General features: G+C 36.9%; 1 protein-coding gene across 1 annotated transcript in view; it reads left to right on the forward strand.

The window, feature by feature from the left end:
* LOC137407929 (uncharacterized) overlaps positions 1–15,199 on the forward strand; it is a 52,219-nt gene that overhangs the window by 8,389 nt on the left and 28,631 nt on the right. The window contains exons 7-12 of the mRNA XM_068094315.1: positions 654–737; positions 5,570–5,748; positions 7,619–7,776; positions 11,408–11,524; positions 13,930–14,074; positions 14,218–14,325. Coding sequence (XP_067950416.1) covers positions 654–737; positions 5,570–5,748; positions 7,619–7,776; positions 11,408–11,524; positions 13,930–14,074; positions 14,218–14,325 — 791 coding nt within the window. The remainder of the gene's footprint in view (positions 1–653; positions 738–5,569; positions 5,749–7,618; positions 7,777–11,407; positions 11,525–13,929; positions 14,075–14,217; positions 14,326–15,199) is intronic.

Below are 15,199 nucleotides of genomic sequence, written 5' to 3' on the forward strand. Positions count from 1 at the left end.
CTATGTGCATAACTATTACTTATAAACTATGTGCATGACTATTACTTATAAACTATGTGCATGACTATTCATGTCATCTTTGGGAACATCTAGGCACATTTCTTCCTCCAAGCATCTCAATTGCGTTCAAATTTTTTCGATTCTAGTCTTGAAACATTCTGGCAGTCAGATCACCTAAAGCAACAACAAAATCATACATCTATACTTCCTGATAAAATATTTTAGAATTTGACCATTCAACGACTGTTTCTATATTGATGGTGTTGTACATAGTTAATAATCAACTCCGTTAGTGTCCTGTGCACTCTGTACACCATCAACATTTGAGGAAGCAATAGCCATAGCCTTTAGCTGTTTAGAAATACCTGCTGCCTGCTTTCAATGATGGGACCTGTTGTGTTTTTAACTTTTCTGGTTTTTGTACAGGCGCATACTACCACACACTCTATTATTCACAGCATATCTTGATAATGACAAAATGGTATTTTCATCCTATGTTGGAAGGTTTGCTAGAACGCTAGAAAGCTATATCTGGCTTTCTCATACTATCTAGAAAACTTGTGAAGTAACAGGATCCCGTACCAAACCCCCTACCGCTACTCCTACTAAATCTAGTCTGTAGTCATACTTACTTCATACTTACATACTTACAGCGGTTGAGGTGACGAAGGATGAAGAATATTCCAAAGCTGACTTTTCCAAATTTAAATCTCTACGCAGCGCTTTCAAGAAGGAAGGTAGGCACTTATTTTTACATAATAGTTTTCTCTTAACGCGTGTTTAAACTTCTCCAAAACTGGGTATACAACAGCAACAGTGGCATGAACTGGGTATACAACAGCAACAGTGGCATGAACTGGGTATACAACAGCAACAGTGGCATGAACTGGGTATACAACAGCAACAGTGGCATGAACTGGGTATACAACAGCAACAGTGGCATGAACTGGGTACACAACAGCAACAGTGGCATGAACTGGGTATACAACAGCAACAGTGGCATGAACTGGGTATACAACAGCAACAGTGGCATGAACTGGGTATACAACAGCAACAGTGGCATGAACTGGGTATACAACAGCAACAGTGGCATGAACTGGGTACACAACAGCAACAGTGGCATGAACTGGGTATACAACAGCAACAGTGGCATGAACTGGGTATACAACAGCAACAGTGGCATGAACTGGGTATACAACAGCAACAGTGGCATGAACTGGGTATACAACAGCAACAGTGGCATGAACTGGGTATACAACAGCAACAGTGGCATGAACTGGGTATACAACAGCAACAGTGGCATGAACTGGGTATACAACAGCAACAGTGGCATGAACTGGGTATACAACAGCAACAGTGGCATGAACTGGGTATACAACAGCAACAGTGGCATGAACTGGGTATACAACAGCAACAGTGGCATGAACTGGGTATACAACAGCAACAGTGGCATGAACCAATTAAACATGGACTTGCTAAATTCTCTTGTAGATTTCATCAGAAAATATAGGGATTTTTCTATCATTGCGGTCGTTTTTGATGTTTGTGATCTGATTGTTAGGGTGTTTCTAGACTCAAATAGATAAAACTTGATCGCAATTAAAATGCTTAGATGAAAAATACCAGCAAAATGACCTCGCTAGTTGTTATCATTGTTATAGTTGATTGGTATCAGCTATTGCTTTAAAGTAACAGCCTTTTGCTTCCCTCTTCCGTCGGTCTCTTTGCAACTACAGGCATCATAATTGCACTTTCAATTTATCTGAGCATTTTAACCACTAGAAATTCCACTGTCATACGGCCCACGACCAAAGTGATATTGGAAAAAAAGAAAGGGTACTGATGGTTGAGAAATGCAATATTAGCAGTCAAATGGCACTGCAGTGCAATAGGATAACTGCAATGGTAGCTGTAATGTACTGGGTGTGGGTGTTATTATATACAACAAACAGCAATAATGAAAGGAAAAGATTATATGTTTATTTCTCTTCCCCGGCAATAGGAGAATTGCAATATTGGCCAATATTAGAAATAAAATGCACTGATATTATTAGAATAATCAATATTATTAATATAGTAATAATATAAAACCAATGCACAATTTTGTTTACATTTAAAAACGTCATAGTTAGCGATATCAAGAAGTTGTGATATTTATATAGATTTTTAGAAAATCTGTACTACGTAGTCATTGTTCTGTAGTCATCCAAACTTATAATTAAATATCGTAATAATCTCATAAGAATTGTTAGAAAAAATATCGTCATTTCCTTTACTTACACTGCGTTGGACATCAGTTAGAATACCAAAGTACTCAAGTGTCTAAAATGCCAGTTTGAAATCGGCAAAAATGAAACGATTTCAGTACTCTTACGTTAATTACAGAAACCGTCGACAATGCCATTGACTGGTGAAATGTGCACGTTATTTTTTCGCGAAATGCGCACGACTTGATCGTTCTATTCTCTGTCGCCCGGCGTTTCAATTTCCGGTCTTAACTTTTATTAAACCAAGCTTTTCAAGCGTTTTGAGACGCTTTTCGTCCTAATAAATCTGTCTATTTGTGTATAATCCGATCAGATGGGTAAGTTTTAAGAGAATTTCGATAACTTACAAAGACTTGGTATTATATTTAAATAGGCTTATATGTGTTTTGTAACGTTATTATACATTAACTATTCCACAAAACGATGGTTAAATTTGTTGATGTAATTTCGAGACAAGGGTTTGTCTCATTGTTGATGAATAATTTTTCGTAAGTTGTGTGCACATGCATTTATCATAAAAACTCTCATACTTCGCTTCGCTCGTTTGGTCGTGGGATGACCAAGCTTTATCTATTTTAATCTTGAAACATCCTAACAATCAGATCACAAACATCAAAATGACCGCAATGATAGAAAAATCTTAAAACATCCTGGCAGTCAGATCATCTTAAACATCGAAAACATTTGCAAATGGTAGAAGGATACCGATACTTTTTGAAAAATTTTACTAGAAATTTTGTGCGAGTTTTTTTTTACTTATACATAGTTCTTTTAATTTTTACTGAGTAAAAAAGCTGCTAATATAGTATTAAAATGTAATGTAATAAATATGTAATAATAATAAATGTAATTAAAATCTAATTAATCAACTTAAATAAGATACAAAAAATACTGATACATGATAAAACCAGAAAATTATTTTTTGTGTTTTTTCCCTTCAACTATATACGTATATACTACTGAATACCCGGTGTTGCACGGGTAATAACAAATTTTTTCCATAGAAAATTCATTTGTATTTAACATACAACATTCATCATTCTAACTTTTCAATAAAGGTGTCTGTTTGTTTATGTATTTGAGTATGTTTTATTTGACCAGCGTGTTTGAGCTGGCTGACACCTATTTTTGTAATTTCCGCATCATCAGGAGATGGACAAATGATGCAGTAGGCCTACACATTTGTTAGGGTGGCGGACTCCCCAGTAGGCATTCGACCACCAAAATTTTACCCAATACGGATATCTAAAGAATTTGATTGTTGTACACCAAGTTTATTATATGAAAATAGAAATCCTGTAAAACTTCATATCATGAAAATAGTCGGTTTTGTTTGTATTCAATGATTGTGACATGCAAGCTGTCCAGCTGAGAGCCACGTATGTTTTAAACCCAGTTCTCATCTCACCGTGAACAGCTGATGTTGTGCCTGCAGTCATCGGCAGTAGCCGAGAAGGCTGTATGCTCCTGTAAGCGTCTACAGTACCTGCAGTGATCACCTAATGAAGGAATATTCTGCTCCTAGACAGCAGTGTTTTTTATGTGTGGTGTTAAAATATAGCATATGTTCCCGGGCCAAGGTCGTAGTGAACGCGCGTAGTAGTCAGCGTATTACTAAATTATTGTGCCAAACCCCTCATGGAAATGTTTTGGGTTGCAAATCATTCATAGAAATGCATTCTGGGTGCGCAGGCCACCGGTGCATGGTTCTCACTACCGGCAACATCCTGCAACCTACGCCCGGGACCATATGACATCGTGCTACCTACGCCAGGGACCGCAGAAAAGTTGAACTCGCTGAGCTTTATCGGCGGCCACTGCAGCAGAAAGGTTGCCGCTGGTCTGCTGGTTCTCAGCAACTTTTGGCCGCCGCCAGTTGCGCCCCGCCGCCCTTCACACTTGGGTGAGAACAGGGTTTAAAAATTGGCTTTTTTAAACCAACTCACAGAAAAACTGGTGACGCTAAAAAACTCGACTATCGCGGCGCTTAAACTTTTAAGAAAAAGATTGCACACCCCAACAATTGAATCGGATGCATTCAGATACATGAAGTTATGAATCATGACTTGATGATGGTGCATGAAGCAATGATGATGGTGCATGAAGCAATGATGATGGTGCATGAAGCAATGATGATGGTGCATGAAGCAATGATGCTGGTGCATGAAGCAATGATGATGGTGCATGAAGCAATGATGATGGTGCATGAAGCAATGATGATGGTGCATGAAGCAATGATGATGGTGCATGAAGCAATGATGATGGTGCATAAAGCAATGATGATGGTGCATGAAGCAATGATGATGGTGCATGAAGCAATGATGATGGTGCATGAAGCAATGATGATGGTGCATGAAGCAATGATGATGGTGCATGAAGCAATGATGATGGTGCATGAAGCAATGATGATGGTGCATGAAGCAATGATGATGGTGCATGAAGCAATGATGATGGTGCATGAAGCAATGATGATGGTGCATGAAGCAATGATGATGGTGCATGAAGCAATGATGATGGTGCATGAAGCAATGATGATGGTGCATGAAGCAATGATGATGGTGCATGAAGCAATGATGATGGTGCATGAAGCAATGATGATGGTGCATGAAGCAATGATGATGGTGCATGAAGCAATGATGATGGTGCATGAAGCAATGATGATGGTGCATGAAGCAATGATGATGGTGCATGAAGCAATGATGATGGTGCATGAAGCAATGATGATGGTGCATGAAGCAATGATGATGGTGCATGAAGCAATGATGATGGTGCATGAAGCAATGATGATGGTGCATGAAGCAATGATGATGGTGCATGAAGCAATGATGATGGTGCATGAAGCAATGATGATGGTGCATGAAGCAATGATGATGGTGCATCATGCAAGCTGATGAAGTCAAGTGCACTTTATTGGAAGGTGCAATAAGTATGAGTGCTATGCTGTAGCGTGGCAAGATAACTGTGTGGTGTGATGGGTTGGACGTGTTGAACATGTGTTTCGAACAAACCAGGTTTCCGAGTTCAAATACAGTGTGGTACAGATCATTCATTGCTTGATTTTACTTGCTAACTGGACACAGCGCCGACAGAAAAGAAAAGACCAACAAACAAACTTTGAGATTTGTATATACATGTATTTAATATATATATATATACGGTATATATATTAAATATATATATACAATATATATTTACTTTACATGTATATGTATATATATCATGTAGTTAACAATATATTGAATACCTGTACATTTCATTCATCTAATTCATGCTGTATACGTCTGGTTGGTTGGGATTTGCAGGCACCATTACTGCAGCCAATGCCAGCACATTAAATGATGGAGCCGCTGCTTGTGTGCTGATGTCAGAGGATGCTGCCACTAAACACAATGTCACACCATTGGCTAGGGTTGTGGCCTATGCTGATGCAGCCACTGAGCCTATTGATTTTCCCATTGCTCCAGCTCTCGCCATTCCCAAAGTAACAAACATATTAAACTGCAAACATATTTTTATATTATAAATATTGGATTAGGATTTACAGTACGTCTGCTTGTCATTTGTGGTTATGATAACTCTACTGCTGGCCTTCTGTCACTTGTATTTCAGAACCTTTGTCTAACTATCAGGGTATTCTAATTAGCACAGTACAGTGGTGCCTCTATTATATACAGTGGTACCTCTATAATTATATGCAGCGGTATTTATATTGTGAACAGCGGTACTTCGACTGCATACAATGGTATCTCTACTGTTTGCAATGGCACCGCTGTCATATTTACTACTGTATACTAGTCTATCATATTTACTACTGTGTACTAGTCTATCATATTTACTACTGTGTACTAGTCTATCATATTTACTACTGTATACTAGTCTATCATATTTACTACTGTATACTAGTCTATCATATTTACTACTGTATACTAGTCTATCATACTTACTACTGTGTACTAGTCTATCATATTTACTACTGTGTACTAGTCTATCATATTTACTACTGTATACTAGTCTATCATACTTACTACTGTGTACTAGTCTATCATATTTACTACTGTGTACTAGTCTATCATATTTACTACTGTATACTAGTCTATCATATTTACTACTGTGTACTAGTCTATCATATTTACTACTGTGTACTAGTATATCATATTTACTACTGTATACTAGTATCATATTTACTACTGTGTACTAGTTTATCATATTTACTACTGTATACTAGTCTATCATATTTACTACTGTGTACTAGTCTATCATATTTACTACTGTGTACTAGTCTATCATATTTACTACTGTATACTAGTCTATCATATTTACTACTGTATACTAGTCTATCATATTTACTACTGTATACTAGTCTATCATATTTACTACTGTGTACTAGTATATCATATTTACTACTGTATACTAGTCTATCATATTTACTACTGTGTACTAGTCTATCATATTTACTACTGTATACTAGTCTATCATATTTACTACTGTATACTAGTCTATCATATTTACTACTGTATACTAGTCTATCATATTTACTACTGTGTACTAGTATATCATATTTACTACTGTATACTAGTCTATCATATTTACTACTGTATACTAGTCTATCATACTTACTACTGTGTACTAGTCTATCATACTTACTACTGTGTACTAGTCTATCATATTTACTACTGTGTACTAGTCTATCATATTTACTACTGTGTACTAGTATATCATATTTACTACTGTATACTAGTATCATATTTACTACTGTGTACTAGTCTATCATATTTACTACTGTATACTAGTCTATCATATTTACTACTGTGTACTAGTCTATCATATTTACTACTGTGTACTAGTATATCATATTTACTACTGTATACTAGTATCATATTTACTACTGTGTACTAGTCTATCATATTTACTACTGTGTACTAGTCTATCATATTTACTACTGTGTACTAGTATATCATATTTACTACTGTATACTAGTATCATATTTACTACTGTATACTAGTCTATCATATTTACTACTGTGTACTAGTCTATCGTATTTACTACTGTATACTAGTCTATCATATTTACTACTGTATACTAGTCTATCATATTTACTACTGTGTACTAGTCTATCATATTTACTACTGTATACTAGTCTATTATATTTACTACTGTATACTAGTCTATCATATTTACTACTGTATACTAGTCTATCATATTTACTACCGTATACTAGTCTATCATATTTACTACTGTATACTGGTCTATCATATTCTCTACTGTAGACTAGTCTACCATATTTACTACCGTGTGATTGTCTTATACTGTATACTGTCTGTTCTAGCCCATGCCATTTTCATCTACCACAGGTTTTGGCTATGGCTGGGATATCCAAAGATGATGTCACTATGTGGGAGATCAATGAAGCCTTCAGTGTTGTAGCCTTAGCGAACATCAAGCTGTTAGATTTGGACCCCAGTAAAGTCAATGTAAATGGAGGGGCTGTCTCTATAGGTCATCCTATTGGGTTAGTCGATGGTCTGCGGTGGATTTTCTCCTTCACTTTGTATTTCAGTATATATACTAGACGAATGCCCAGCATTGCATGGGTAATAAAAAAATTTTTGTTCAGAAAATTAATTTTAATCAACATACATTCGTTGAAGATTTAAAACAGCTTATGAACAGTGGCAGGTAATGTAGTTGCCATTGGACATATTTAGCCTATGGAAAAGTTGGCAAGTCGGCCAAATTGAATAACTTGAGCTAGTAACATAAGCTTGCTTATATCCTAAATCTATTTATATATTTCTCAGTCTGTGCATCTCTCATTCCAGCTATAGCACACGCCGATAATTTTGTCAATGCGGCCACGCGTTACGACGCCTCTGTTAAGAAATATGTTTCGTAAGGTTCAATTACTATCCCTCGGGTCAAGGCTAATTCTTCTCGTGCGGACAATTATATTGTCTCGAGTAGGAATAGCCTCAACATTATCTCTCCGTTCGGTCATACAAAGAAAGTCCAATGTCTCATTTTTACATTTGTATCAGTATCGAGTGGTATCAGTATCGCCGTATTCAAGGTTTTGATAGATAGGTTCTGCTGGAACAATAATCTTTTTACACACACTTCTATGCAACGAATTGTTATTAATAATTCAACACATTCAGGAATTTTATTTTGTTTTCTCAGTTCGTATTTTTGTGTCATTACAAAATAATATTTTATTGTAATGGTAGTAAAACAGACTTAATTTAGCCATTACTTGCTAATTATTTCACATTAATATTTGAACCCTTTTATAGTCATTTTATTAGCTTATTTATCTGACCTGCAGGAACCATTTTACTCATGACATGAAGTTTGAAAGTTGTTTGGCAAAGTTTGAAAACCTTTACAGTTGTTTTATTTTTTCTCTTAATTTATTTCAATTACACAAAGCACTTTTCTCATGATATGCAGTTTGAAAGTTAGAATGGCAAATGTTGTTATATGTTAAATACAAATCAATTTTCTGACCAAAGACTTTTATTACACCGGGTAGCACAGCTAGACACTATAATAGGAGTCTTGAGCCGTGAAGCCAGCTCATGTGGCGTTATGCGTCACACAACGTTGTTATTCATATTTTAACTGATGTTGTAACTATGCTTACAACTATTCCATTATATCGCAAGTAGATAGGCTTAGTAGGTTGGACGGGTATAACTGGAGTATCTCAGAACCTGGTTGCAACCTCAGAACTTCTATGTATGCATGCATACATGCATGTATGCATGCATACATGCATGTATGCATGCATACATGCATGTATGCATGCATACATAGAAGTTCTGAGGTTGCAACCAGGTTCTGAGATACTCCAGTTATACCCGTCCTAGTAGGTTAGCTCATCTGTCTCCTGAACTGGAGTTGCCTAGTTCAAACCCAGTGCGAAGTGGATTTTGTGTTCTTAAAATTTCAATCGCTATAACTGGACACACAAGTGACAGACCAGCCCGAAAATGACAAACACAGATTTATATATGTATAAATCTAAATAAATTATATATATATAATCTAATTTTGTATATAATTAAATAACTGGAGCGTTGGAATAGGTTAAAACTACTTATCCTTGGGTTGATGTTTCTGGTTGAATTCACGACAGGTCTATTATTTACATACATGCATGTATATATACTTATATATACAATATATATATACAATATATATACAATATATATATATATACAATATATATACAATATATATATATATATATATACTAACTGTGCTACCTGGCATTGCCCGGGTATTAAAAATCAGTTTATAAACAATGAGAGGTAATGAAAGTTACCTACCACTTGCTATTCGTCTGGCACATTGCCAATAGATAATTTGAGTAAGCTTAGTAAGAAGGGCTATCGTTACACCATCACCCTGCGTAGGAACAGAAAGTCATTGCGGATTTGCTCCGATATAGTGACATACACATATATCGCCCAATGATTGCGACAAGTTTATGTAGCTGAGTTGGTGAGGCGTCGGACTGGTGAATGGAAGGGACTGAGATCAAATCTTCTGCGATACGGATTATTTATACCAAGCTTTAATAGCTATAGCTGGACGACACCAACATTGAGAAATATACATGTATAGATGTACATATATGTGTATGTATTTATCCTACAAGAGAATATTGTTTACGAAGTTATATTTCACGGGAGTTATATTTTCATGCATTTTTGTGGACTACTTTATTTGCGCAGGAACACATGCGAAATTAATCCGTGAATTAGTTAGCAGTAGAGTTCAAAACCTTCACACGTATCTGCAAATCAAGTCATATACATACAATAATATATGAATCAAAATCATTATTGTCAATGTCACTGACTTCAGTATTAGAAGTTATTGGAGGTGATTTCACAATGAAAAACAGCAAGTGTGATTTGAGGTGATGATATGTTGAATTATGAAGAAATTATGACAACCTTGAATAATTTTGTAAAGACTTGTGATGCATTGTCAATGAGCGCTAATCTAACTCCGGCGATGGCTACAAAAAACTTGGGAACTCAGTTAAGCGTACTGATTATGCATGACAACTAGTTTTCAATTTTAGTTACTAGTTATCTTCCTATTTCCGAAAATCACATAACCAATTATTTGCGAATATTAACCATTCGCGGAATTGTCTGCCCGTGAATTTTTAAATCCATTGGATAATATCATCCTGTAGGGTAAATATCTATATATATATATTATATATATATTACAACTAAGGTTCTACTATGTTATAAAATAATACAGTAAAGTAATACCAAAATAAAAAAGCTCTACAAGAAACTGGAGCAAATAGTAATAGTTATTTGAAACTGTTGTACTTGTAGCTACTGGCAGTTTCATGACTTCTGTCAATCTTCAGGCTGCTACTAAAATTTAAAATCTTGAATAAATATATATATACGTATGTATATATATATATATTTATTTAAGATTTTAAATATATATATACGTATGTATATATATATATATGTATCATCTCTGGAGTGACTACAGTTTTCTTTAATGCTTCTGCACTCTTCAGAAACAGGAAACTGAACTGAAGTCACTACAGTCCAGTAGTTCACGTACTAATCACAACACTCTGTTTAGGTAATCCTTTGTAAAGCTGTGTTTCTTAGTTAACTTGCCACTCTATTGACATATTCACAGAGCACAGCTTTTACTTCTTTAAAAATGTGTCACCTAATTCACTTTCTAAAATTAGTTGAATATACGTAGGTTAAGACGGTTGTCCCATCAGCAGGCTACGGACTCAATCTGTTGTCAGTGTGATGCATCACTCTGTTAGTGACACACTGATTTGACCTGTTTGCAGCGGGTTGCATTACTTTGTTGACAACATGGGGAATTACTGGTACAGAACAGCATGTTTTACGCTTTGCCACTATTTAATTTATCATTAAAGTAAAACATTGCACTGCATCATGAGTACGATAAAAAATTTGTGTCAACTTTTTAAAGCAAGCATGGTTTCATCCAAATTAAAAGGCTTCCAGCCAACATATGACACAGTGCACATGCAGGCAGTTGTATGAAAAGAAAACTCATTGTACTTGAAAATGATTTCAGTTCGAGCAATTATTAGACATGCATCTCTCTTACAGGATGTCTGGAGCCAGAATAACTCTTCACATGGCCCATGCTCTTCAGGCTGGTCAGTATGGCCTTGGAGCCATTTGTAATGGTGGAGGCGGAGCGTCTGCCATTCTCATTCAGAAGTTGTAGTTCTTACTTTGCTGTTGCTCGTTGAAGCAACTTTGAGATGTGGAAGTTTCTGCTTTTTGTGCTTTGTTTGTATTGCTTTATCATTCAACTGTAATAAGTGTTAGACATGGACAAGTACTATATTTTATTAAGTATTGGTTTTTCAAATGGTATTCTCATTAACAGAGGTTCGGTGTCCAAAATACGTGTTCTCTGTATTACATGTCTGTTGAGGCTGAACTACCATTGAAGAAAGTAGTTTTTACTGAGTTTAAACCCCCTGCTACTAGATGACACACACATCAGGTGCTAAAGGCTGACAGTCTATGCTGTACTGGTCTCTCTTGCAGTTACAGGCGCCTGTTAGTAATACGCGGTTACAGTCGCTGGAGAAAATACAGTAAATGAAGGGTGAATTGACTAAGTCAATTGACAGCTGATGAGAAATAATTTCGCGATGTAATCTGAGAGGTATATTCTTGAAACACCAACTACTTTTTACATCACGTCATTGATCCAGCTTATGAACATAGCCGAAATTGTTCCGACAATCCCCAAAGGCCTGCAAAGTCAGCTAGCCAAAGAAAGTTGCTCTCATTCACATGGAGTTATGTTCCCTTTACCAATTACTGAGAGCATTAATATAGATGGGAGATCGTGGTTACTTACAATAATAAATTTAAAGCTTCACAGTTGTATTCATGTATATATTTAGTGTTATCCTACCGTTTCAGACTATTAAATAGATTACTGTCTATTCTTATAAGTAGTAGAAATAGTTGCTACCGTGCGCAGTAGTTTGCTCCTTGGGGTTTCACCCTCAGCTTTCATTCCCAAGGGCTTGACAAAAAAAGCACATTTTAGGGGTGTTTTTGGTGGCCAGACCCTAGGGTATTTTCATAAAGAATGGTATGTTGTTGTAGCTTGGTGAAGTGGATAGGGACCAACACCTTGACATGTATATTGCTATCCACCGTAGGCGGTAGAAAAATGGCATCTATGTAGTGCTAAGGGCTATGTAGTGCTAAAATCCCTGTACTAAGTAGTGCTAAGGGGGTATAATCCCCGTACTAAGTAGTGATAAGGGGGTAGAATCCCTGTTCTAAGTAAGAGCAGTGGTTGAGTAAAAAAAGGGAGCAATTACTCTGGTGGTGATGAAGCGATAAGGGGTAGTTTTTATTAATGTGTAAGTCAGTGGAAAGGGTGCATTTTATAACATCTCAGGCTAGCCCTTGAGAATGAATAGAAGAGAGTGGAACCCCTGGGAGTTTGCTCATATAAAGCATATGTTGGAGCTACTTAATTTCCTATGTAGAGTTCAAGTATACACACAACATGCATCTAGGTTATACAGTTTTAGTTTAAATATGCACACACATAGATTTGAGATGTCTGACACTTGTCCTGTAGTCTGCTACGCTCACAAACAAGGAAGAAGTGAAATACTGTTGAAAAATTAAGTTAAATGAGAAAGAGTTACCACACTTTAGAAAATAGAACAGTGTTACCTTAGCATGAATAGAACTATGAGTCAGCGGGTAAGCGGGCCGGGGTGGGGGAGATAAGCATGGACAAATTCATCTGTCAAATGACATATGGAAGGAACTATCTTACGTTGTTGCATTTGATAATTAAAGGCGGTACATTATATCCGACCCTGGGATTCTGAGCCATTTACATGTACTTCTATTCATCACGACTTATCACGTTACGCCGCATCGCCAAGTCAGCGCACTTTACCTTTCACGATTCGGGCGTCTTCTACTAACCGCTAAGGACGATCGCATTACAACAAGGGTATCTTAAAGACAAGTTGTCTCCTGGTAGCTTCCGTTGGATTTTTTCTTTGTAACGGTGGTAGATATCACATTGAAGACAAAGTAAGTCTTATTCAATCAAAGTGATTGTTGTTTTACCTTCAATAATGATTGATTGTGCGTTAGCACCGCTAATAATGTTCTGGAAGTCAGTGCTGACTAGCCACTTGCAAGTGGGTTCTGCGTACAAGTTGCCTTATACCGAATAAGTAATAGCTTTCATGCACAACTTTAATTGTTGCAAGCAAGGTGTCTGGTGAATACTAATAGCTCTTTATTTACTCAAGCTCTATAAGGATAAAAAGATGGTTTCATACAATTCACTACAGTCGAGCGTAATGCTGAAATGAGTTACAAATAATAAATATACCTACTCAAAACAGTTACACTTGTGAATGTAAGAATGTTACGATATATATGTATATACAAAGCTGCACAAAGGTAGGTTAATGTTACCACGCTGTTTGAGAAGATTAAGAACGTAATTCTCAGTCCTTATTTTTGTCGTTCGTAGTCTGCTCTTTGTTCTCCCTCACTAGGGTATGTTCTCTTGTTGCATATCTTCATCCCTCCTGCTTAACACTGGTGCGCATTTTCTTATATAGAAAGGGCTGTGTGTTAATCCATGGGCTTTCTGTGCAAGCTGGCTTTTGGGCTAATGCGAGAATAGTTAAACACTTACAAATGTATGATAATCAGAAAAAGCTCAGCTCAGTAAATCCACATTCTCCAACCCGAGATGCGGTGCCGGTATCCAAATAATGGCTTACCAGCGTCGATAAGGCAGTTATGGATTTAGCTCTAATAGTGACAACCCTGTTGCAACCTTAGGTTACAATTCTTAGGTGTTTTCATAGCACAGCTTATTTCTTGTTCAACTAGGTTGTTGTTAGAGTGTTCTTTTGGCCCGAGTCGAAGTGATACTTCAGGTCATCATATTTGAGAAGCAGCTTCACGTAGCGGTGTTACATTTCATTCCTTTCTTCGACAACTTCATCAAGGTAAGATTCCAGTGTATATTTGTAGTCATGAGGTTGCTTTGCATATTATTTAAGATGCAGCTGATAGGCTGTTGCAGGTGTATGAGTAGCTTTGCTACTCGAATACAATCTGCTGCTATCAGCTCTGCTAACAGTCCAATGCTTGCGAGAGTTACTGATTGCTCCACAATGTTGTGTCTTCTCTATGAAAGTACTACCAATGCCGTAAGAGTTATGCTCAGCACGATTTCATGGGCGTCGCTTGCAATGTGTGGGCCTTGACTGGTATTGCTCTTGTTTAGCCACAACCTCCTTTGCTGATGCAGGTCGAAGCCGTTTATCTGAACTGTCATGCAGCTGCTCCTCAGCCATTTCTGGAAGATCGAGTGTTGAGGTAGCGGCTGCAATATTGGCGCAGGCTTTCTCTGCATCAACTTTGGTACTGTAGTCAGAGAGATTACCTACAGACCTCTTAGCATGACAAGAACTGTGCACAGACAAGGGAAGCAAAACAGTTGTCTTATTGAAATGTCGTGAATGAGGCAACTTACCGTTACTGTTCGCATTGCTTCCCCTTGGTTCTTTTACTATTGCATAGTCTATCTGATTTGTTGTATCTGGTATAGGACACGGGTTTAACCACTTTACCTATAATCTTAGGAACAAACCTTTGTGGCTTCTGATTAGGGCCTATGGATGGCTGTGACCATTTCTTTGGTACTGTTCAACTCCTTATTAGATGTGAGGAGTCTTCACATCTAAAACAATGTTTGACTCTCCGATATTTGCCATTGACTTTGTTATCGCTTTATCTCCTTTGCTCCAGAGCAGCAATTGTGGCAGACTGATCTTTTATCAGCTTGGTCTGTTTGGCCATTTTTAGTGAAATTAAACG

The sequence above is a fragment of the Watersipora subatra genome, chromosome 11 (genome assembly GCF_963576615.1).
Source record: "Watersipora subatra chromosome 11, tzWatSuba1.1, whole genome shotgun sequence".
Classification (NCBI taxonomy): Eukaryota; Metazoa; Bryozoa; class Gymnolaemata; order Cheilostomatida; family Watersiporidae; genus Watersipora; species Watersipora subatra.